The sequence below is a fragment of the Theropithecus gelada genome, chromosome 2 (assembly GCF_003255815.1).
Source record: "Theropithecus gelada isolate Dixy chromosome 2, Tgel_1.0, whole genome shotgun sequence".
Lineage (NCBI taxonomy): Eukaryota > Metazoa > Chordata > Mammalia > Primates > Cercopithecidae > Theropithecus > Theropithecus gelada.
Genome location: NC_037669.1, coordinates 117,814,505 through 117,839,422, shown reverse-complemented (window position 1 = coordinate 117,839,422; position 24,918 = coordinate 117,814,505). Strand labels below are relative to the sequence as shown.

The following is a 24,918-nucleotide window of genomic DNA, read 5'->3' as shown; positions in this document are numbered from 1 at the left end:
AATCCAGCAGCACATCAAAAAGTTAATTCACCATGATAAAGTAAGCTTCATTCCTGGGGTGCAAGGTTGATTCAACATACATAAATCAGTAAATGTGATTCATCACATAAGCAGAATTAAAAACAAAAACCATATGATCATCTAAATAGACACAGAAAAAGCTTCCAAAAAAATTCAACATTCCCTTCATGGCAAAAACCCTCAACAAACTAGGCGTTGAAGAAACATACAACAAAATAATAAAAGCCGTCTATGACAAACCTAGAGCCAACATCATACTTATGAGGTCGGGTGCATTCAGGTGGGATGGCCGTAGATCAGCCAGCAACCTACTAAATGGGCAAAAACTGGAAGCATTCTCCTTAAGAAAAGGAAGAAACAAGTATGCCTGCTCCTATTCAACATCGTATTGCAAGTCCTAGCCGGCAAACTTAAGGCAAGAGAAAGAAATAAAAAGCATACAAATAGGAAACAAAGAAGTCAGATGATATCTTTTCACAGACAATATGATTTGATGCTAGAAGGCTGCCAAAAGGCCCCTAGAACTGATAAATGACTTCAGTAAAGTTTCAGGATACAAAATAAGTGTAGAAAAATCAGTAGCACTTTTTTTCCTTTTTATTTATTTATTGATGTTTTTAGAGACAGAGTCTCACTTGGAGACAGAGTCTGAACTCTAGGATGGAGTGCAGTGGCATGATCATAGTTCACTCCATCCTTGAACTCTTGGGCTTAAGCTATCTTCCTGCCTCAGTCTACTGAGTAGCTAGTACTACACGTGTGTGCCACCATGCCCAGCTAATTGAAAAAAAAAGTTTGTTTTTTCTTTAGAAACAGAGTCTTGCTGTGTTGCCCAGGTGAGTCTCAAACTCCTGGCCTTGCGTGATCCTTCCATTTTGGCCTCTAAAAATTCTGGGATTACAGACATGAGCCACCATGCCTGGCATTTTTATAGACCAATAATGTTCAAGCTGAGAGTCAAATCAAGAATGCAGTCTCATTTACAATAGCCACACATACAAAAATGAAATATCTAGGAACACAGCTAACTAAGGAGATGAAAGGAGAACTATAAAACACTACTGAGATAAATCATAGATGACACAAATAAATGGAAACACATGCCAGGCTAATGGATTTGCAGAATAAATATCATTAAAATGGCCATACTGCCCAAAGCAATCTACAGATTCAACACTATTCCTATCAAACTACCAATGTCATTTTTCACAACATTGGAAAAAAAAATTCTAAAATTCATATGAAAACAAGAAAGAGCCCAAATAGCCAAAGTAATCCTAAGCAAAAAGAACAAAGTTGAAGCATCACATTACCTGACTTCAGACTATACCATGAGGCTACAGTAACCAAAACGGCATAGTACTGGTACAAAAACACACACAGAGACCTACAGAACAGAATAGAGAATCCAGAAATAAAGCTGCACCCTTAACACCATCTGATCTTTGACGAAGTTAACAAAAATAAGGAATGGGGAAAGGACTTCATATTCAATAAATGATGCTAGGACAGCTGGCTAGCCATATGCAGAAGAATGAAACTGGACCACTACCTTTTACCATACACAAAAGTTAACTCAAGATGGATTAAAGATTTAAATATAAAACCTCAAACTACAAAAATCTCGAAAGAAAACCTAGGATATACCTACAATTCTAGACATTGGCCTTGGCAAAGAGTTTATGGCAGTGTCCTCAAAATATAATAATTGACAAGTAGGGCCTAATTAAACTAAAGAGCTTCTGCACAGCAAAAGAAACCATCAACAGTGGAAACAGGTAACCTACAAAATGGGAGCAAATATTTGCCAATTAAGCATCTGACAAGGTCTAATATCCAGAATCTCTAAGGAACTTAAGCAAAAAGCAAGTAAACAACAACAACAAAAAAACCCATTAAAAATTAGGTAAGGAACATGAACAGACACTTCTCAAAGGAAGACATACAAATGGCTAACAAATATTTAAAGAAAAGCTCAACATAGCTAATAATCAGAGAGATGCAAATCACAACCACAATGAGATGCCATTTCACATCAGTTGGAATGGTTGTTACTAAAAAGTCAAAAAATAATAGATGCTAGTGAGGCTGTGGAGAAAAGAGAATATTTATACACTCTTGGTGGGAATGTAAATTAGTTCAGCCATTGTTGAAAGCGGTTTGGAGACTTCTCAAAGTGTTGTGGAATCAGGAGGACCAGAGAGAGACCTTGGAGTGTATACAGGAGGATATCTTTATTATTGAGTGCACTCAGACCCAGCAGACTTAACGTCCAAAGACTGGGCCCAGAACAAAGCCAGCACTTGACTTTTATACACACTTCACAAAAGGGGGTGGGCTAGCTTGAAGCAAGCTTACAGTGGCCTGAAAGCAGGGATACAGAGGCAGGACAAAGACAGTTAATCAAACTGTAACAGGTTCATAACTCAAGATAGGACATGTCCATTGCTATGCAACCCAGATGTCCATTATCTAGGTTTGCCTAGGCACAGGCTTATCCCATAACCTTCACTATGGTGCTCAGTTAGCTGTAACTCAGGCCTGCTCAGAGGCTCATGACCTTCATTCTACTGCTTAAATAAAACAGAATACTTGAAGTCACTAGTTACAGAGAACAGGAATCTATAAACTCATTCCATAAAACAAAGGAAAGTTTGTTTTTCTTCTCCCTATGTTGAAGGAGTGCCAGGAGAGTCTCCAGAGCACATTAGATAGTATTACCAAGACTTTTCCTTGGTCTGGGCTGTGCTTGTTGCTGCCTCTGGGACAAGTCATCCTAATACAGGAAAGCTTATTTCTCTTTCTTTTTAATTTTGTTTTTCTTTAATTTCCTGCCTCAAAAGAACTTAAAACAGAGCCACTATTCAACTCAGCAATCCCATTTCTCAGTGTATACCCAAAGGAAAACAAACCATTCTACCAAAAAGACACATACACTTGTATGTTCATTATAGCACTATCCACAATAGTAAAGACATGGACTTAACCTTGGTGTCCAATACCAGTGGATTGGATAAAGAACATGTGGTACATATACATCATGGACTATTACCCAGCCATAGAAAGAGTGAAACCATGTTCTTTGCAGCAACATGGATGCTGCTGGAGGCCATTATCCTAAGTGTAAATTAACATAGGAATAGAAAACCAAATACTGCATGTTCTGTTCTCACTTATAAGTAGGAGCTAAACTTTGGGTACTTATGGACATAAAGATGGAAACAATAAACATTGGGGACTACTAAAGTGGGGAGAGAGGGAGGGGAGTAAGGGTGGAAAAACTACCAACTGGGTACTATGTTCACTACCTGGGTAACAGGGCCATTTGTATCCCAAACCTCAGTGTCATGCAATATACCCGTGTAATAAACCTGCACATGTATCCCATGAATCTAAAATGAAAGTTGAAAATATTTTAAAAAGTAAATAAATTTCTTGGAAAGCTCTGAAGTTATATTAATATTATCTCTTGAAGACTCAAAATAATCTGCAAAGTTGAACCTACATTCCCAGAGAGCGACATTAGTTGGACTTGAGTGATGGCCACTCTCTTTGGAAGGGCCAGTGGTAGGGTGATGATACGGCCAGTGTGCTTGTGAAAGTCCTGGTTTATACCTGTTTCCCTGGAGGAGTTCTTAGTAGTGTCCACTTTGACTATCATAGGTATACGATATGAAAGATTAATTTTTTGGTCACTTTAATGAGTGGTCTCTAGTTCACTGTAGTTCATAGAACATATTTTATCTTTCAATTGGTCTGATGCACACATCATCTACCTGGGCTTTATAAGCATTTGAATGTGTTATTCCTGTTTTCGGATCCCTTATCTAGCCCATGCATGTAGAAATACACAGAAAATTTCTTTCTCTTTTTTCTTTTTTTTTTTGAGACAGAGTTTTGCTTTTGTCATCCAGGCTGCAGTGCAATTGCGTGATCTCCACTCACTGCAACCTTTGCCTCCTGGGTTCAAGCGATTCTCCAGCTTCCGCCTCCTGAGTAGCTGGGATTACAGGTGCCTGCCAGCACGCCCGGCTAATTTTTGTATTTTTATTTTTAGTAGAGATAGGGTTTCACCATGTTGGCCAGGCTGCTCTCAAACTCATGGCCTCAGGTGATCCGCCCACCTCGGCCTCCCAAACTGCTGGGATTACAGGCTTAAGCCACTGCTCCCGGCAGAAAATTCTTTATCAATGATGCATTAAAAAGACTTTGTTGCATCTTTTCTTTAGTTTTACCTTCTGTATGCTGCTTCTTACACAATGTGGTTTTAAATAAAGACCCTGTACAATGTTATATGGTTTTTGTCTATGTATTTTCAGTTTAGAAGTCATCATGCTATCCCATAATCTTCACTACTATGAGCACACTTCTCATATTTATCTTTCAATCAGGGTTTTACAAAGAATTTTATGGCCCGACGTGGTGGCTCACGCCTGTAATCCCAGCACTTTGGGAGGCCGAGACGGGCGGATCACGAGGTCAGGAGATTGAGACCAGCCTGGCTAACACGGTGAAACCCCGTCTCTACTAAAAACACAAAAAATTAACCGGGCGTGGTGGCGGGCGTCTGTAGTCCCAGCTACTCGGGAGGCTGAGGCAGGAGAATGGCATGAACCCGGGAGGTGGAGCTTGCAGTGAGCCGAGATCGCGCCACTGCACTCCAGTCTGGGAGACACAGCGAGACTCTGTCTCAAAAAAAAAAAAAAAAAAAAAAAGAATTTTATATAATATCTTATTGATATAGCTGAATGGTTATCAACCACATATTACCACAGACTCAAAAACCTGCTGATTTAATTCATAAACCCCTAACTGGTGCTTGGCATATTTTAGGCCACGTGCTAGTCATTGAGCACAAAGAGATAAAAGACACCATAATATTTGTATTGTCAAAAGTCATTAGCTGTCTTCACAAAACAGTCTTGGCTTTTCTTTGATTTTATGTCTTTGAATCCAATTTTCTTCTCATGAAGGTAGTCCCAAACGGGGTGTGTGTGTGTGTGTGTGTGTGTGTGTGTGTATAAGTATGAGTGTTGGGGGAGGAGAGGCAGATTTGAGTGATGACGTTCATTTTATGTCAACACAGATTTTTTTGTATGCATTGAAACAGAAAGATGTTAACAAGCTTTGCAAGTTTCTATTTTAGCTGAGGCTTCACAAGGTGGCTTGTTTTTGGGAATGGCGGTTAGAGCTATCTTAACTTAGTTTGTGGTCTGAAAATGTGATTTCATCAATTTAAGCAGTGCCAGCCATCTCCACAAAGTGACTAGCATCCCTGCGAACCCTAAACTGTAATAAAATATCTCCATTTTTGTTCAATTTCTATCATTTATGTATTCTTACACTTTCTTCTGGTAGAATGTTACTGAAGGGATATTGACCTGTAAAATAAAAGAATCTGTCCATTGTAAACCTGGTATCTTCCCTCCAACCACAGGGAGTAGCATTTTCTCCAGCCTCTCTTGTTGAGAGTTTGGGCTTTTTAAATGAGGCTGTTCTGGGAATCATTCTGGCCTATTTACTAGAAATCCCTTCATGGGTGAAGGTGATTAGGCTCAGCAAACCTAAGACATTCTGATTTCCAGGGACAGGTTATATATACCCTTATCTTGGATAAGATATGGGCTGATGCATTTTTTTTGAATCATGGTTTTAGGATCTCCTAAATCACATAATAATGGCAATTTTTTTTAATATGTGGTAGGTGCCTCTCAATGCAAGAAACATGACTGCTTAGCATCCTACAGGAAATAACCTTGATGTGTTGTCTTTACCAATGGATTTTAACGTAAAATACTTGTAAGAGGCCTGAATAGAGGCCTTGTAAGAGGCCTGATAGATTGATTGACAAACATAAATGCTGTAGGCCAGGTGCAATGTCGCATGTCTGCAATCCCATTGCTTTGTGAGGCTGATGCGCGCGATCCCCTGAGGTCAGGAGTTTGAGACCAGCCTGGCCAACACAGTGAAACGAAACCCCATCTCGACTGAAAATATGAAAATTAGCTGGGTGTGGTGGTGTGTGCCTATAGACCCAGCTGCTCAGGAGGCTGAGGCAGGAGAATTGCTTGAACTTGAGAGGTGGATGTTACAGTGAGTGCTGAGATTTTGCCACTACACTCCTGCCTGGGCAGCAAAACTGTCTCAATAAAATAAAATAAAAAGCTGTATATATTGCTTTATATATGTTGATTTACATTAGAAATCTAGCTGCTAAGATACACTATGATATTTATGTTCACAGTTCATAACATCCTTTCTTTGGGGGAATGACCTTATACTGTATATTGAAGGCTGTAATTGCTAAAGAAACCAAGATGAAAAAATACTTGTACCTGACAGTAATTGTATTGCTTCTCTATAGAAACTCCACACCAGCATAACCAAGAATTATCAGGAATTTTCTCAAGAAGCATTATCAGGCCAGTCATCAAATGATATTAAGCAGATATGCCTATTTCACTGCAGATATACCTAATTCAGTATACATGAGAAAGGCAGTGGAATATTCTGTGCCAATTTCACAGGGCAAATATTGACAAATTCCAAATTTTTAAGTTCTTGTTGTTTGTTTTGGGATCCATGAAGAATTTATGTCACTACTTTGGCTTCAACAGGCTTGATACAATTATGTTATAGCCAATGGTATGCTGGTAACCGGGCCCTCCCAAAGTAAAAAAAACAAACAAACCTGGATTTGTAGCATTTGCAATTTCAATAGTGTAGCTTCTCCCAGCATTGCTAATTTCTCCTACAGTTTAGCAATTAGCTCGTTCCAAATTCCTGAATATTTAACAATTTGATCTTTAGAGTCTGTATAAGCACACCACTAGCACTGTTTTACTAGTTGAAATCTAGTCCTGAAATTGTATCTAGCCTTCCATTGATCTTTCAATTCGATTCAAGATGTATTAATAAATCACCTGTTAATGGAGCCTATTTTGCAGATGGCTGTTACCTGCTAATGCTGAACTTATTAGCTTCATTTGTAGCTAGTGACCTTTATTAAAACCTGTTTATTTAAATGTGAAACAGAAGGACACTTATTATCATCTCTTAGATTCTCTCTCATTCATACAGCTAGGAAATGTGTGTGGGCAAAAAGTGAGCCACCGAGGCACTTCAGTGGAGTAAATAGAAAGTAGGAAGAAGTAATACGTGAGTACCTTAGATAAAACACATTGGAGAAATAGTAGAGGGGGAAGTACACAAAAAAGAGAGTGATAAAGACCTTTTAAAAACTGTTCAAAGTGGGCCTTCACACAGGTAAGAAGATGTGGCATATTGGTTGTCTGACTGCAAAGTGAGAGCAGTTGAGATGAACTCTGCTTTCCATATCTATTTAATTGAGTTTAGGCAACTCCTGGGAACATCTTACAAACATGGAATTCATGTAAACCTCACAGTGTCAATTTTTTTTTTTGAGACGGAGTTTCGCTCTTGTTGCCCAGGCTGGAGTGCAACGGCGCGATCTCAGCTCACCACAACCTCCACCTCCCGGGTTCAAGAGATTGTCCTACCTCAGCCTCCCGAGTAGCTGGGATTACAGGCGTGTACCACCATGCCAGGCTAATTTTTTGTATTTTTAGTAGAGACAGGGCTTCTCCATGTTGGTCAGGCTGGTCTCAAACTCCCAACCTCAGATGATCCACCTGCCTTGGCCTCCCAAAGTGCTGGGATTACAGGCATGACACAGTGTCAATTTTATGAAGCTATTTTATTATACACTCAAACTCTTGCTTCCAATGTCAAAGATATTATTATTTACAAACATTCTAGACAGTAGTCACTAGCAACCTAGGCACTGCATCTCGATTCCTGCAGATTTATCCTTAGAATTTGTGCTTGGAGTAAATCTAGAAACCAACCACATTTTCCTGCTAGATTCCTGGGGTGGTAAAGTGGATGAGGAAGAAATAGCAGGCACCTCTACATTAGGAAATAAGGAAAATTATTTGAGAGAGCTCATGGAAAGGAAGAGGAGTCTTGTGAGCTAATCCAGGAAGGAAAAAAGTCTGGGTTGTCACAGGCGATAAGGAATTCTGAGTGTAGCATTGAGGCTGTTGCGCAACTCTTATAATTATTTGCCACAGTCTAAGTTCTGGGATGCAAATATTAGGGGAAGCTTCACTAGCTTTTTAAAAAAATACACTGGGGTCCAAGAAAAAAATACTTTGGGACATCTCTAGCAACCTTGGTGTTATTTAACTGATGCCATCTTCTCCAGAAATGGGTTTCTAGGATCCTTTCTCATGACTGGATTTCCTCTCCAGTGCTCAAGAGATAGTTATAGAAATGTATTATTACAATCTAGACCAGAACATGAGAGCAAGAGGTCAAGCGCATTTCTATTACTTTGTGCAAGTTTTTCCATCATTGTCAGTGACCTCATGGCTGGGAAGTTTGAATTTTAAGAGCTATGAACATGGAATAGCTTTAATTAAAGAGAAAGATAGTCAATAATTGCTGGTTTGACGTTGATAGATAATAATTTGGATAAAATCATATTCCATGAGAGAAATGGAGAATTCTGTTATACTATTACCAGAATTTGAGAATAAAATTAATTTAACTTGAAATCAATCCTCACAAAAGTTAAAACAAACATACCGAGCAGCCTCTGAATATCTCTCCAGACATCTAAACACTGTGGCTTGACGAAGATGATTCCGGAAATAGGCTGGGTTTAAAACAATACTTCTGTAAAAAGGTAAAAGAAATACAAATGTTACTTGGGTTTTAAAAGACAATTACTACAAGTGCATTGGAATGAAATCACAGGCATTCCATTTTATATACTATGTGTTTTTAAAGATACTAGTGAAATAAGCCCCTCCCCCTGCCCCCTCCGCTCCCCCCACACCCCCTGTATTTGGCAGTTAAGATAAACAAGCATTATTGAAAAACTACTTAAGTTTGCATTATAAAAGAAATTTTATTTATGGGGCTGGATATTTTTACAGATATGACAATGGCAAAGAATTTGAATTCAACTTATGTTACATATAAGACATGGTGCTATTTTATTTGTTTTTAAATGAATTTTTATTTTAATAAATCAGGGAAAAAGCAGGTTATTTATGGTATGTCTACTTTTACTGAAGGAGGTTGTTAGTTGCTGAATTTCGGTTAAAAAAAAAAAAGGAACTGGAGGCTGGGTGCAGTGGCTCATGCCTATAATCCCAGCACTTTGGGAGGCCGAGGCTGGCGGATTATCTGAGGTCAGGAGTTCAAGACCAGTTTGGCCAACATGGTGAAACCCCATCTCTACTAAAAATACAAAAATTAGCCAGGCATGATGGCAGGTGCCTGTAATCTCAGCTACTTGGGAGGCTGAAGCAGGAGAATCGCTTGAACCCGGGAGGCAGAGGTTGCAGTGAGCCGAGATTGCGCCACTGCACTCCAGCCTGGGGGACAAGAGCGAGACTTCATCTCAAAAAAAAAGGAAGTGGAATTGGGGTGATGTGTTCATTTGAATTCCTTAATTGGTTCTGTGTCTTCTTCCAGCTGGGTGTAAGAGAAGACCTGTACCATTGGTTAAGGGATCTAGTCTTGGTCTTGACTCTTTTGTTAAGGCCTTTCCTCACTTTGGACCTCTGTTTTTTCTTGACTGAAATGACAAGACTTGACTTGTAGATAAGATGAACTAACTGTTCTTACTCGTTGATTCTTCCATCATCTCACAGAGTTCTGGAATCTCAGTCCAAACCTACATGTGAAATGATCACCCTAGCTGCCTTCTTCTCCTAGAGATAAAGGGGTAGACCTTTCACTTCCTTGCTTCATTGAGAGCCTATTATGGGTAGGTGTTGTTCAAGGTTTTTGATATAACAGGGTCAACTAGCTGGATGCAGTCCATGCCCTATCACCAAATGGGGACCCAGCCATTAGTGAAAGTTCGAAATGTAGCTTCTACTGTATTTATCAATGTGGGCTACAGAATGTTACAGAACCAACACATGATTATTAAGCAACATTTTGTGAGCCTGTTTTTACAAGTTGATGGGAATCACTTGGAATTAGTTCATTATTAAAGTAAGTGGTTCTTCACCTTTTTTTTGAGAGGTATACAGAGCTTTCGGGAACCAGATAAAAAGTCTGAACCTGTGTCCAGAAAAATGTACATAATCATAATTGCCCAAATTTAGGAAACTCGTGTGACCTCTCAGGGCTCTTCAGGTATTCCACATTAAAAATATGCAGACAAAAATAATTCCAGTCCCTGAAACATTGCATATAAAAAGAATAAAGTAGAAACAAAATCTATCTGGCTTATGGATAATCATAGAATTGTATGATGATGAGATGGATCGATTGTATAAATTAGCTCACTGCAAACACAAATGAGCAGAAAGTAGAGGAAAAGGGAACTTTCTAAAATCATGCATAACTAAAGAGCTGTCTTAAGTTTATTGGTTCTCCATGTCTAGCCACACAGCATTGTATTATACCACACTGCCTTTCGTATGGTGACTTCTGAATTAGAAGGGTCTTAGTTAATGAGGTTTTACGGTACTCCATGACAAGGATTTTTGCAAATGAATATATTAATCCCTCCAGAACACAGATTGTTTGCTCTGGTGTATTCTGATTAAAATGTCGGAAATTTTAAAACGATCACATGGGTTCATTTAATATCAAGACAACATCAATACTGTAATACTAATATCAAAACTATAATACTAATACTTACCATGAATACTTTTTATTGCGTCAGAAAAAGAGAATGTTTGAAAATCATGTTTATATATTTTGTCCCTACTGAAGCAATTTTGTAAAGGTAAGTCAGAGTAGCTGAAGCAGAGTGCTGTCCAGGGACTGGGTTTTCTGATTCTGACAATTTGCTTCCACATGGTAGCTAATTCTCCCCTATTACTTTATTTATTTATTTCTTCCACAAGTCTATGTGGTGTACTCCCCTATTACTTTATTCACTCATGCATATTTAGTCAGCATCTACAAATATGATGGACAAAATCCTTACTGAATGAATGTTTCCAGTCTTTGGCCTCTCTTTGCCTATGATGCAATGCTTTCGCTTTGCTGAGCTATTCTCCAGGAATCTTGCTCTGTCAGACAAGTTCTTCTGACAAAAGTAGATTAGACTGGAAAGAAGGATGAGGTTGTGGTGGGAAGGAGGGGTAGTGAAGAAAGAGCTTATCAAAAGAGAGAGAGGAGAGAGGGGAGAAGGCATCACACTTGCTTTGGATGTAGGCAGAGAAGATTTTTGTGAGTGGTGAGGGCTAGTGAGGTTGACACTAGTGGAACCATTACGGTGTGATTTATAAAAAGATTGGAATTTTTAAAAAATTGCTTGTAATTATAAGTCCTCTGTATAGTGTGGAAGAAATGCAAGTAGAGGACATGAGTTTAGAAATCACTATCGCTAGACGGGACTAGGTTCTTTTAACCATAACACCACTCTGCCCTAAACCACATGATTCGTGGCTTCATGAGAGGAACCCAAGGAAGACCCAGATCCAGTCTCTACCCTGAAAGTGTAATTAAAAAAGAATATTTGGTGATTTGAGATGAAATATTTTATTTGGCAATTTATTATTTGTGACTTTTATAATTGTTGCAGTATTCACTGCGTGCTTATCGTATGCGCCTGTTAGATATTTGACAAGGAAATGCTAGAGGCAGTTGTAAAGCCTAGCTTTTATACTTTTATTCATTTATTGATGCTTTCTAAAATGACATACGCTTTTAAAGATATATTTTACGTCGTGTGCAACTTGTAGGGGAAATGATGATCTGTCTTTTGAAAAGTTCTTAATCATTTGTCATTTGATGCCATTTGGAAAACTGCAGGAGGCAGCCTGTGACCAAAATGGACAATCTCACTGCAGTTACAGTGAAAACAAAAACCAAAACCCAAAAAACTACAATTGTAATCAGAGAACAATCTCAGAGCTGATTGGTCTGATTTTATCACAGAGGAAAAACTCTGATTTAGCTATGCTGATAGGGCTTTTGGTAAAAAAGAAGAAATATGTTAGAGACTAACTAAATGATACATGTCATTGAATTTTAGTCAAAAGAAAAAGAGTCAGTAATGGGCAATGATTGCTTACTCCATTGATTCACCCCATTCTAAAACAATGGGATCCTGTAAAATAATATATATTATAATAGATGAAAGCTTATTTTTAAAACAAATTTGTTACCTGTGGTAAATCTTGTGCTTTTTATGATTTCTACTTGTGGATACTTTACAATTTATCTTTTATATTACAGTTCACATGATTTGATGTATGTGTGTGTGTGTGTGTGGCCGGGGGTGGGGGGGTATTTTATTAAGTCCTAAATTTGTACAGTGGTGAGGCTGGAATATAAGTCTATTTTGGTAATCAACTCAGGTTTCCCAATTCGCTTGATAAATAATCCATCCTTCTATCATGATCTGATATGCCATCCTTATTATACACTAAGATCATATGTACACTTGGGTCTACGGCTGGGCTTTGTAGCCCATGCTTTTGATCTCAATAATTCTGTGACAGAAAATGTCCTAATTATCTTTATTTTACAATAGATTTTAATTTCCAGAAGGGAAACAACTACCTATGTCCTCTTTGTGAATACATTTGTTGGTTAATATGGCATATTTATTCTTCCTGTTGAACTTTATAATTTTTATTTCTTCCAGCTACAAAAACATCATTTGGTGATTTTTATTGGTATTAAACTAAAGGCATTAGATTAAAATTTAGGAAGAATAGACATTTTTATATTATTTTCTTCCCCTCCAGGAATGTGGCATTTCTCTTCTTTATTCAAATATTCTTTTGTGTCTCCCAGTAATATTTTAAACTTTTTTTTAAAAATAGAAGTTTTACTAATTTCTTGTAATATTTTAACTTTTTTTAAAATAGAAGTTTTACTAATTTTTTGTTAATTCTTAAGTTTAAAAATTCTGTATGAGAATATATGTCAATATGTCTATATTCACAAATCTATGTATATACACATACATATTTGCATATATATTCTCATGTAGAATTTTAAAGCTTAAGAACTATATAAAATGTATAGAATAAATATATATATTACTGTGAGTATAATCAGCATCAGCACCTGGGAGTTTACTAAAAATGTGAAATCTTGATTCCTACCTCAAACTTACTGAATCACATTTTAACAAGATTCTTAGTTGATCTGTATGCACATTAAGGTTTGAGAAACACTACATGTATGCACAATAGGTATGGGATTTTTTCTATTATATTTTCCAAACTCTTATTGATAGCATAGCATTTAAACATGTATTTTTAAAAATATTTATTTTGTATCCTTATAACTTAATATTGAAATAATTTAATTTTATTTACATCATCTGCAAATAATGATGTTTGGTTACTGCTTTTCAATATTTATAACTATTTTTTTCTCTTACTACATAGGCTAAATTTTTCAGTAAAAGAATTTAGATAAGTGAGGTGAGCTAAGGGTGTTTCAATATTTCATTGATAATTATTATTATCGATCAATTTAAGAAAAAAAGAAGTATCATTCTATGCATTATTTTCCAAGAGTTACCAGAAGTAAATAATTTTTAAAAATATTCTTTGAATCTATCAAAATGATCTTGTGGACTTTCCTTTGATCTTTTGTATTGATGAATTAGGTTAATTAGTGATTCAAAATAAAGTATTAAAATTAATACAGAATACTAAAGCCAAGGATTGAGAAAGTGAATAATAAAATAAAACAAAACTATATCCAGGATAGGAAGTGAACAATATAAAAATTCATTTAAAAAATAATACTATGATTTTTATGAAATAGTATACTAAAATTAAGTTGCTAGAGGTTTTATATTTTGTCTTTTCAATTGAACTTATATTAGGTTTAGTTATTAATTCTACTTTTTGTCTTTTGATTTATTCATTTCTGTTTTTATACTTATTAATCAATATTTGTCCTCTCTGAAATTTATTTTTATTATTTCTCTTATTCTTGACATATAGAAAATTCATATTTTCTTTTTAAAGAAAGCATTTAGAGGTTTGAATTTTTAAACTAATTTTAGCTTTGACCGTATCCTTAAGAATGAAAGGGTATATTTTATTCTCATTATAGTTTTCTCTCCTAGTCTCTAATTATAGATTTTAATTCCTCTATAAAGAATTATTTAGGACAGCATTGTTCAATTTCAAAAGAGTTTTTTTCATATAACTTTTACTGTTAATTTCCCATTTTATTACAATGTAAATAGAGAATATCTTGTACAATTTCTTCTTCTGATATATATCAAAATTAATAAATGGTTCAGTGTTAAAAATATTTTAATGGTATGTAGAAGAAGTAATATATTCATTTCTAAGGTATTGTTAGTCTGAAATCACTGGAGATAACGTTAAATTTTTAATGATTTAAATAAAACTTCTAGACACCTTTACTTCATTCAAATTCCTTGGAAAGTCTTTTGATAAGTAAATTTTAATGGTGATTATTACCATTTTAAACGCAGCTTGTTTTCAAAGGCAATATTCTTATTGTTTATATTCATGTTCTGTAATACTTCTCAGAAAGTTAAATTTTTTCCAACATATTTTTATTTAAGTCAGTTTTAATTTATATATAGTCATATTCACTTTTTAAAAGTGTATGGTTTGGTCTGTTTTGACAAATACATAGCCATCAACACAACAGAGATACAGAAATTTACAACCGTGCTAAACAGTTCTCTCACTTTCCTTTTTAATCTGTTTTCTTCCCTTATGCCCAGTTCCTGGCAACCACTGATCTATTTTCCAACTTTATAGTTTTACCTTCTCTAGAATATCATGTAAATGGAGTAATATAGTATATACCCTATATGTAAGGCTTCTTTCATTTAGAATAATGGTTTTGAGATTCATCCATATTATTATATGTATCAATAGTTTGCTTCCTTTTACTGCTTAACTATTAGCATTTTCCACAATTTGTTTATTCATTCACCAACTGATGAGCATTCTTTTGTTTCTGTTGCTGTAAACATTCATATATAAATCTTTTGATTTAAACTTCCGTTTCTTATGGTAAAATACCGAGGAGTGAGAATATTGGGTCCTAGTCTAAGCATATGCTCAACGTTATAAGAAACTCCTAAACGTCTTTCCAAAGCGGTTGTACTATCCTGCATTCTCACCAACAATGCATGAAAGTTCCAGTTGCTTTGCATCCTCCCCAGAACTGGTATGATCAGCATGTATGCATGTATGTGTTTAAAGTTTTAGCGACTGTAATAGGTGTAGATGGTATCTCATTGTGGCTTTAGTTTGCATTCCCCTAGTAACTAAAGATGCTGAGGATCTTTTCATGTGGTTATTGGCCATTTGTATATATTCTTTTGTGAAGTCCTTGTTAATCTTTTGCCATTTTAAAAAACTGGGCAGTTTGTTTCCTTATTATTGTGTTGTAAGAGTTCTTTATGTATTTTGGATGCAAATTCTTTGTAAGATACATATACTGCAAATAGTTTTCTCTGAGTCTGTGGCTTGTCCTTTAATATTCTCAATAGTTTCTTTTGAAGAGCAGATTTTTGATGATGTCCAACTTATCGACTGTTTTTCTTTTACAGTTTATACCTTTAAAATATACTATTTAAGAAAATTTCACTTAATCCAAGGTGACAAAGAATTTCTTTCCTATTTTCTTCAAAAAGTTTGATAGTTTTAACATTTATAAACTATTTGAGTTGAATTCATTTAAGGTGTGAAGTAAAGATAAAGACATTTTATTTTTGCTTATAAATCTACAATTTTCCTGGCACCACTAATTGAAAAGACTATTCTTTCTCTATTGAATAACCTTGACACGATTATCAAAAATCAATTAACCATATATGTGCGAGTCAATTTCTGAATGGAGTATTCTGTTCTGTTGATTTATTTGTCTATCCTATGCCATTATTACAGTCTTGACTATTATAGATTTATAATAAACCTTTAAATCAGGTAGTTTAAGTCCTCCCAACTTTGTTCTTTTTTTTCCCCCTAACATTGTTTGGGCTCATTGAAATTCTGTACTCTTCCATTTACATTTAAGAAAGTAGCCTGTTAATTGGTTAAATGTCTGCTGGGTTTTGATAAGTCTATAGAAAACTATAGGATCTATTGACAATAATATTGAGTCATCTACTCAATAAATATAGCACTTTTCTCCATAATTAAGGCTTTATTTAATTTCTCATCAATGTTTTGTAGTTTTCAGCATGAAAATCTTACACAAACTTCATTAGATTTATTCCAAACATTTGACATTTTTTGTTGCCCTTATAATTGGCAATGATTTTAAAATTTCAATTCTGATTTTTCATTGCTAATTTATAGAAACATAATTGATTTCTTATGTTGACCTTGTATTCTGCTACATCATACAACTAAGCTTAATTATTAGTTCCAAAAGTGTTTCCAAAAATACTTTGGGATTTTCTACATAGATGACTACATCTTTTGCAAATAAAGATGACTTACTTCTTTCTTTCCAGCCTATAACATTTGTTTATTTTCTTTGCTTGTTGTACTGCTTGTCACCTCCAGTACCATTTTTTGTTGTTGTTGTTGCTGTTGTTTTGTCTTGTTTTACTTCCCTCAGAATTCTCTAAGCTTCTTGGACTTGAATTTTATTGTTTTCCCTTTAATTTTGGAAAATTCTTGTTTTTTTTTTTTTATCTCTGTCCCATTCTCTCTCTCTCCTTTTCCTCCTCATTCTGGGACTCTTACTCATAGCAGGCGAACCCTGCATTGAACATGTGGTTGGTCTCATTTTAGAGAGTGTTTTCTTCTTCTTGTCTAGTGGTAGCAGAACTCCTCTTGGTGTCTTCCCCGGGCGCAAGAGTGGTTTCTATCTCTTTTTATCTCTTCCCCACAGCATAGGGTTTATGCTTTACCCTTCCTTCAGTGGCTATGGGGGCAGGATAATTTCTGACTTCTTCCCCAGAGGCGTATGTTTTGCTTCTACTTCTCAATCAGAAGCTATGGATTTTTGCCTGGGTGCTGAGAATGTGAATGTCTGCTATCACTACCCCAGGCACTTCAGACTTTAGCTTTATATGAGACTAGGAATTAGGGAAGGAATTTCTTTCTTTCCTTCTTTCTTCTTTCTTTCTTTTTTCAATTTCTTATTTAGGCAAAGATGCCTGTCTATTTACCATTATCTTGTCTAACTGTTAGCAAAGTAATGATTGTTTTATCCTCCCAAGAAAACATTCCTCTTATTCTTCTAATAACTTGCTGACATTCTTAAAATAGAAATAGGTGGCAGATCTAGAGAAAGTCAGGAACATGGAATGTTTTAATTTCAGCAAATCATGATAACTTTACAGACAAGATGGTGACATTTATGCTGGATAATGGCATCATTCCATAGATTATAACCAATTGAATAACTGATTAATGCTATGTAAGTATGGCCTGTGTTATTATGAAATAAGGAATCTAATGAAATGTCTTTAGCCCTTTTTGTGGACCTTATTTTCATTAGTGAACTAAGATTAAGAAATTGAAAAGATGTCGATAAAATTTTCAAATGGCATAAATTTTACTGAAACAGGAACTCATATAACTGATGACAGAAGCAAAATTTAAAATAATATGGACTGTTTAAAAATAAAAAATCTTATGTTATAAAGTATAAACAATCATTTTATAAAGATAATCATGGCTTGAGTTTGATCACATGGAAAAAATCTGAATATTTTAACTAACTGCAAGCTAAATGATATGATAATATAATAGAACTACAAAAATTGCACATAAAATTGTGCTAAATCAATATAACGCATTATTTTCAAATAATAAGTGGTGTTTTCACTGAATTGTGCCTTAGTCATATAGTCCCTTGAATTCATCTATAGTTCTGAGCATCTGTGAAGATCATTGCCATTATCGGAGGGTATCTAGAATGAGTGACCTGGAAAACAGTGTGTGTGAAGAATATGGAATGAAATAAATATGCTTAGAGAGTAAAATAATATCAGTCGGAGCCACAGTAAATACATTCAAATACAAAGTCCTTCCATATGGAATATAGAAGAATTATTCAATGTAATATCAGATGAGGCCAGGCAAAAACCAGTTATAATGCTACAAATAGCTCAGTTCAACATAAGAGGGAACTTACTAGCCAGTGATGCAACAGGTTTTCAGGAGAGTTTCCTTTTACTGGAAACATTTAAATGATATTTAGAATGCCATCTGTCAGGACATGTATAAGAAATTCCTCACTGAGTGGGAGATTAGGCTAAATGACTTTGAAGGATATTCACAAAAATTTCTTATAATGCAGTATACAGCACTGTGAAGAGCCTGAGATTTTTTTTTCCCTACTTGCAAACTAACAAGTTAGCTTGAAACAGTTTTATGGAAGCTGGTAGAAGATATGAGCCTCCAGGGTCAGAGACAAAAGACAGTTTATTGTTCACAGCAATAACAGTAATCAGAGGTTTTTTTAATTCTTTTTTTTTTTTTTTTTTTTTACCAGTTCTCTGAACTGTAGATCCCAGATGGTGATGAAAGGAAGGTCAGGTGACACCTTCACATGCAGTAGGTTGTACCACATGAGAAAAATATGAGTTTAGAGAATGTGAATATTTTGTGATGGGCTCTAAGCTTGCCTATCTTTTGCTCTAAGAGGAAGCTTCGGCAAGGCTGTAACAAGACTTGTCTTTTCTTTCAAGGCTGTTTGCCATACAACCATCTTTGAAAAGATAGTCTGGAGCAAAGACCAGTCAGTGCCTTGGTCACAAGATATGCAAAAATGCTATACACACGGGTAATTGTCTCCCCACAAGGATAGATTTTTATTTTTATTTTTATACAGGGTTTTGCTCTGTTGCTAAGGCTAGAGTGCAATGGTGTGATTATGGTTTATTGCAGCCTCAACCTTAGTAGCTGGGACCACAGGTGCATGCCACCACATTCAGAAACTATGGATAGCTTTTGTTCAGATGTGTAGGACCTATTTCTTATATTCATGCCATTAATAAATTTGAAAAACATCCATAACAACGGGAAAATTAAGATATCACAGGTAAGTGACAGGATGCCTAATACTGAAGAGACAGTGGTTACTATCTATCTATCTATCTATCTATCTATCTATCTATCTATCTATCTACTGTCCTAGGAAGGGATTAAGGTAGTTTATAAAATACTTATGAAGTTAAATGAAAGTAAAAATAACTCACAGGAAACAAATAAAAACACACAAATCGGACTGTATCAAAATTAAAAACTTCTATTCATCAAAGGACAATATAAACAGTGTAATGCAGCAACCCACAGAATGGGAGAAAATATTTGCAAATCATATATCTGACACAGGGTTAATATCCAGAACATATAAGAAACTCCTTTGAGTCAACAACAATTTAAAAGGTAACCCTGTTAAAAATGGACAAAGAACTTTAATAGACATTTTTCCAAAGATGATATACCAAGGGCCAATAAGCATATGAAAAGATGTTTACATCACTAACTGTTAGGGAAATTCAAACCAAAACCACCATGAGATACCATCTCACACCCATTAGAATAGCCACTATAAAAAATCAGAAAGAAAAAGTGTTGGCAAGGATGTGGAGAAATTAGAATGCTTGTGCACTGTTTGTGGGATTGTAAAACAATGCACCCACTGTGGAACAAAGTATGAAAGTTCCTCAAAAAGTTAAAAATAGAATTACTATCATGAACCAGCAATTCCACTTCTGTGTATATACCTAAAATAATTGAAATCAGAGTCTCCAAGAAGCATTTGTATCCCCATGTTCAAAGCAGCATTATTCATAATAATCAAAAGGTAGAAGCAGCCCAACGTCCATTCATGGATGAATGGATTAACAAAACATGGTACCTAACATACAATGGAATACTCTTCAGCGTTATAAAGCAAGGAAATTAAGACACATGCTACAACATGAATGCATTTCAGACGTTACACTTTGTGAAATAAGTCAGATACAAAAAGAGAAATACTATATGCTTCCATTTTTATGAGGTACCTGGAGTAGTCAAATTTATGGAGACAGGAAGTAGAATGGTGATTGCCAGGGGACAGGAGGAAAGGGGAACAGGGATTTGTTATTTAATGGGCATAGACTTTTAGTTTTGCAAGATTAGAAGAGTTCTGGAGATTGCTTGCACAATGTGAAAGTACTTAACACAATTGAACTGTACACTTAACACTGGGTAAGATCGTACATTTTATGTTATGTGTATTTTACCACAGTTAAAATGACAACAAAAATAACTGAATGTGGAAGCAAGATTAAAAGTAGAGATAGTTAAGATGAAGGCTGGATGAGGTTAGTGTACAAATATTACATCTTAAGATCCTACAAGTTTGATTGAGATGGACTACACATCTAAATTTGCAGGTAGCTAATGAAAAGAGGGTCACATAGCCAGTATTAAACAAGCAGTTGTTCATCTCAAGTATTTCTTGGGCTATAATCAGAAAGACGAGCTTATCCAAAGATGCCCTATAATGTAACAATCTGTATTCTCAGTAACAGATTTACAGAAAAATCAGCAAGTGTTCCATATTGTTGCTTCTTACAGCTTCTTTAAACATGGGCTGTTGGCATAGTACTAAATCTCAATCTAGTAACTTAAATTCTGGGGTAAGTAAAAATGAGAATAGAAAGAAAACTTATGCAACAGTGCTGTCACTATACAGAGATTCAATGAAATCTTAGTAGTTTTGTCTTATTTGGTCAACTGACTTGCTACAAAAGATTGATCGTTAGAATTAAATTAAAACTAAAATGAAGTATAATAGTCCTCTGCTTATTGAAAAGAATTAAAACGCTCATGCAGTTTAAATATCTTCCATAGATAACCAAGATAGAAAAATGGAATAACCCAATTTAATTTGCATTGGAGAAAAAGAACTACTTTATAAAGTATTAGAGCATAAAATTAGAAATAAAGGTGTTAGATTTTGAAATAAGAAAATTACCATAGATTATTGTCAAACAAAGCATATAGCTCTGCCAAAACACTAGCAAAGTATGTTTTTGCAAAAGCGTGAAAGTAAAACCTAACTTCAGGGAAATAACAAGAAATCATTCTCAAATATTACTTGAAATCTCAGCATGTATGTGGCACAGCAGAAGAAAATGAGGTTTAGAGAAGTCAAACAGAAAACAACTCAAATATTATCTTTCATGTTTTACCCCCAAAATTGCAATTAATTCTACAACTAGTTAAATGTGAAAAATATTAAATTACAGAATTATCTCAAGTGAACGACAAACACCTATTTCTTTTTTTTTTTTTGAGACGGAGTCTCGCTCTGCCGCCCAGGCTGGAGTGCAATGGCCGGATCTCGGCTCACTGCAAGCTCCGCCTCCCGGGTTCACGCCATTCTCCTGCCTCAGCCTCCCGAGTAGCTGGGACTACAGGCGCCCGCCACCTCGCCCGGCTAGTTTTTTGTATTTTTTAGTAGAGACGGGGTTTCACCGTGTTAGCCAGGATGGTCTTGATCTCCTGACCTCATGATCCGCCCGTCTCGGCCTCCCAAAGTGCTGGGATTACAGGCTTGAGCCACCGCGCCCGGCCGAACACCTATTTCTTGACATGACAAATAATTTATGAAATAATTACTTAAAAGATTTGCTATATTGTCACAACATTGAAAAGTATGTAGTCAGAAAGAAATATTATATTCTCTATCTTCTTTGTAGAGCTAGTAATGAAAACACACTAAAAATTATCAGGATCTATGTTCAAGTATATTTTACTCTGAAATTTGAGTATGACATTACCTTCTTTAGGAAGACAGAATTTATAATATTACAGTGGGGGATTCAAATAATACATTTAATGGATCATCTATACCAAAAAATAAGAACCTTTAGAAGGGAGTCTCCTAGGGCTTCAAGTCTTCCATGTTCTTCATCCAAAGGAGTATTATCAGTTAACATGCATCAAATAACCATCAAAAATAAGTATGATTACTGGATCTTTAGAAGCATGCAGGGAAATGCCTTCTTGAGCAATGGAGAACATTTATTTTTTCTACATTTCTTTGACTTTCTTACTCAGTTAATTACTCTTTATCCACTGCAGACTTCTCCATAATGGGAAGTAATACTCACTATTATCATTCACCTTTATATATTCAGCACCTAAGTAAATGACTGACACATAATAGGCATTCAATAAATATTTACAGAATAAATCAATGTTAATAAAGTGGCTGAACAACATTTCCTCAGGAGCTTCCAGAGAACCTAATCATACCTAAGGTTCACGAATGAGATCTACATCTCTTGTGACCTGAATATATCAAGGATCACCCTCCACCAACTTCTGTGCCTGTATCCCAGTTGAACATCAAATATACAGAATCTTACAGTTTCTACGTTAGGCAGATGTGATCAGGAACAAAAGGCAGTTAATGTAATAACAGCATAGAGATAGGTAAGTAGGGCATTTGAAAACAATTTCCCCCCATTTTTTTTTTTTTTATAATTTGAAAATCTGAAAAAAGTTCCTCATCTTTGTAGACTGTGTCTTTCCATTTTTTCTTTCATCTGTCAAATGCCTGGATAGAGTGAACGTGAAATAAATTCCCGTTTATTTTTTCATCTACATTGTAATCCCGAGTCTGTTTGGTAAAAGCTATTAGTAAATCACTTGGTCAGTTCTCCCAACAAAATAGTCTTTAAGTAATACAGTATATCAACCTATCTTTTGACATTTTCATTTTTCGTTCTTGACATTTTCTCTTAAAAAATAATACAATGTTGGCCCTATTATCTTTTGGAGTCTGTGAACCAAAATATCAGCTATCAGCTCTCTTGTAGAAAAGCTATCAAAGTTCAGAAACCAAAGATGTAGATGTGAGGCCCTACACATCTGTCTGTCTAATACTGGAGGGGAGGGTGGAGGATTGGTGATGGTGGTTCAAGAGTGGTGTGTTGAGTTTCACATGTTTTTTGCCATTTGCTGTGTTACTTGGGTGAGGTTTATTTTATTTTATTTTGTTTTATTTTATTTTATTTTTTTTTGGGGGGGGCGGAGTCTCACTCTGGCACCCAGGCTGAAGTGCAGTGGCATTATCTTGGCTCTCTGCAACCTCCGCCTCCCAAGTTTAAGCAATTCTCCTGCCTCAGCCTCCCAGGTAGCTGGGACTACAAGTATGCACCACCACGCCTGGTTAATTTTTGTATTTTTAGTAGAGATGGATTTCACTATGTTGGCCAGGCTGATCTTGAACTCCTGACCTCAAGTGATCTGCCTGCCTCAGCCCCCCAGAGAGCTGGGATTACAGGAGCGAGTCACCGCGCCGGGCCAAGATGTATTTTAGAATGATTAGTTTGAAAGGTATAATGAATACACTTCCCTCTGTTCTACCTGTTGGAAATTACTTATGATTCATTCAGCAACAATTTTTGAGTGTAAACCATGTTCCAGTCACTGTTCAGGTTTTAAAGAAAAGAGCCAGAAAGGTAAAAACATACTTAAACTAATATTTTGAGTAGCCTTATTGTATGGAAGTGTCTGTCTGCATTCTATTATTTTTTATGCTGCCTTCACATAGCAAATTATACAAGAATTTAAAAAATAAACTGAAATATAGTATACTGAATTTCATTATGTAATTTTACTGGATAATAAAATCATACCCTTATTTCTTTTACAGTCTGAAAACTAGAGGGATTTTTGATGTTAGAGTTTTAGAATTAGAGGGATGTTTGACAGAAAAATCAAGACCATTTGTATATCAGGTATTAAAATTACCCATATTAACATCATAATTTTTTGATCTGTGGAAGTATTAAATTACATCCAGATAACAATATTTTACCTACTAAGTCCTTTGTAGCCCTTTTACCAAAAGAGAAATATTGATTGTTATTCCTATGCTTTATGACATTGTAGGACTTCTAAATATTGTCTCTGATTTTCCTTTGCTAAATTAACAGAATTAGTGGGAGTTCCACAATGGACATTGTGTTTATGTAGATAATGTCCAGCCCAGCTAAACCACCAGGTTATATACTATAGTTTGCAAGTTTAAAGTCAAAATTTGAATTGGCTATGGACTTTGATATGGGAATTATATCAATACTGGATTCAATGTTTAGTTATACATCAAATTACCATTTCTTTAAGTGATTCCAATTAGGGAAATCTACTAATTACTAATATTATAAATGAATATATTAATGGTTTTTCTTTGTAATACACACTCCTTTCTTTATTGACAAAGATGATTAAATCTCCCATTTTGACATTCTGTCCTCTTTGGCTCACTGTACTGAGTCTCAACCTGTTGTGACTTGCACCAAATAGAGTGTCACAGCACATTACTTTGGAAAGAATACGCTTTCCAGATATTTTTAGTAGTGCTGCCATTTCTGTGAATATAACGACAACAGCATATATTGTGTTGTTTTTGTTGAAAATGTTACGTTGGATACTAACTGACTAGCCCTCAACTAAAAGTATTAACCTAGTTGAGAGAAATAATAAAAATACATACATAACCAGTAAACAACACATCAAAACTTGAAACAGTTAAACTGTGGGATGCTTGCAAGGGAGACGGAAAAAAAAGGTTTAGAAAGGGGATTTCCAATGATAGGACAATTTAAAAGGTAAAAAGGGCTAATCTGGAAAAAAATCCAAAGAAAGTGAGTTTTGAGTTGCCTTTGAAATAGTCTCATCAAGGGAAGGAAGGTAGAAAATTCACATTGGGAGAGAGGCTCAGAAATGCCTTGGTGATAGAGGATGGTAAGCTGTATTAACAACCGCCAGGTAAATTAGCTTGGCTAAAGCAATAAATTGACCATTGGGGAAGGTGGGAGTCTATTAAGGGCTGTTCATTAGTGAAAGGATTTTTAATTTTATGAAAGAAACTACTAATGCTTCAGGGATTACTAAGAAAGCACAT

At 35.5% G+C, this 24,918-nt stretch overlaps 1 protein-coding gene across 1 annotated transcript in view; it reads right to left on the bottom strand.

The window, feature by feature from the left end:
• Positions 1 to 24,918, bottom strand: part of SPATA16 (spermatogenesis associated 16) — a 254,015-nt gene that overhangs the window by 123,170 nt on the left and 105,927 nt on the right. The window contains exon 4 of the mRNA XM_025376457.1: positions 8,632 to 8,721. Coding sequence (XP_025232242.1) covers positions 8,632 to 8,721 — 90 coding nt within the window. The remainder of the gene's footprint in view (positions 1 to 8,631; positions 8,722 to 24,918) is intronic.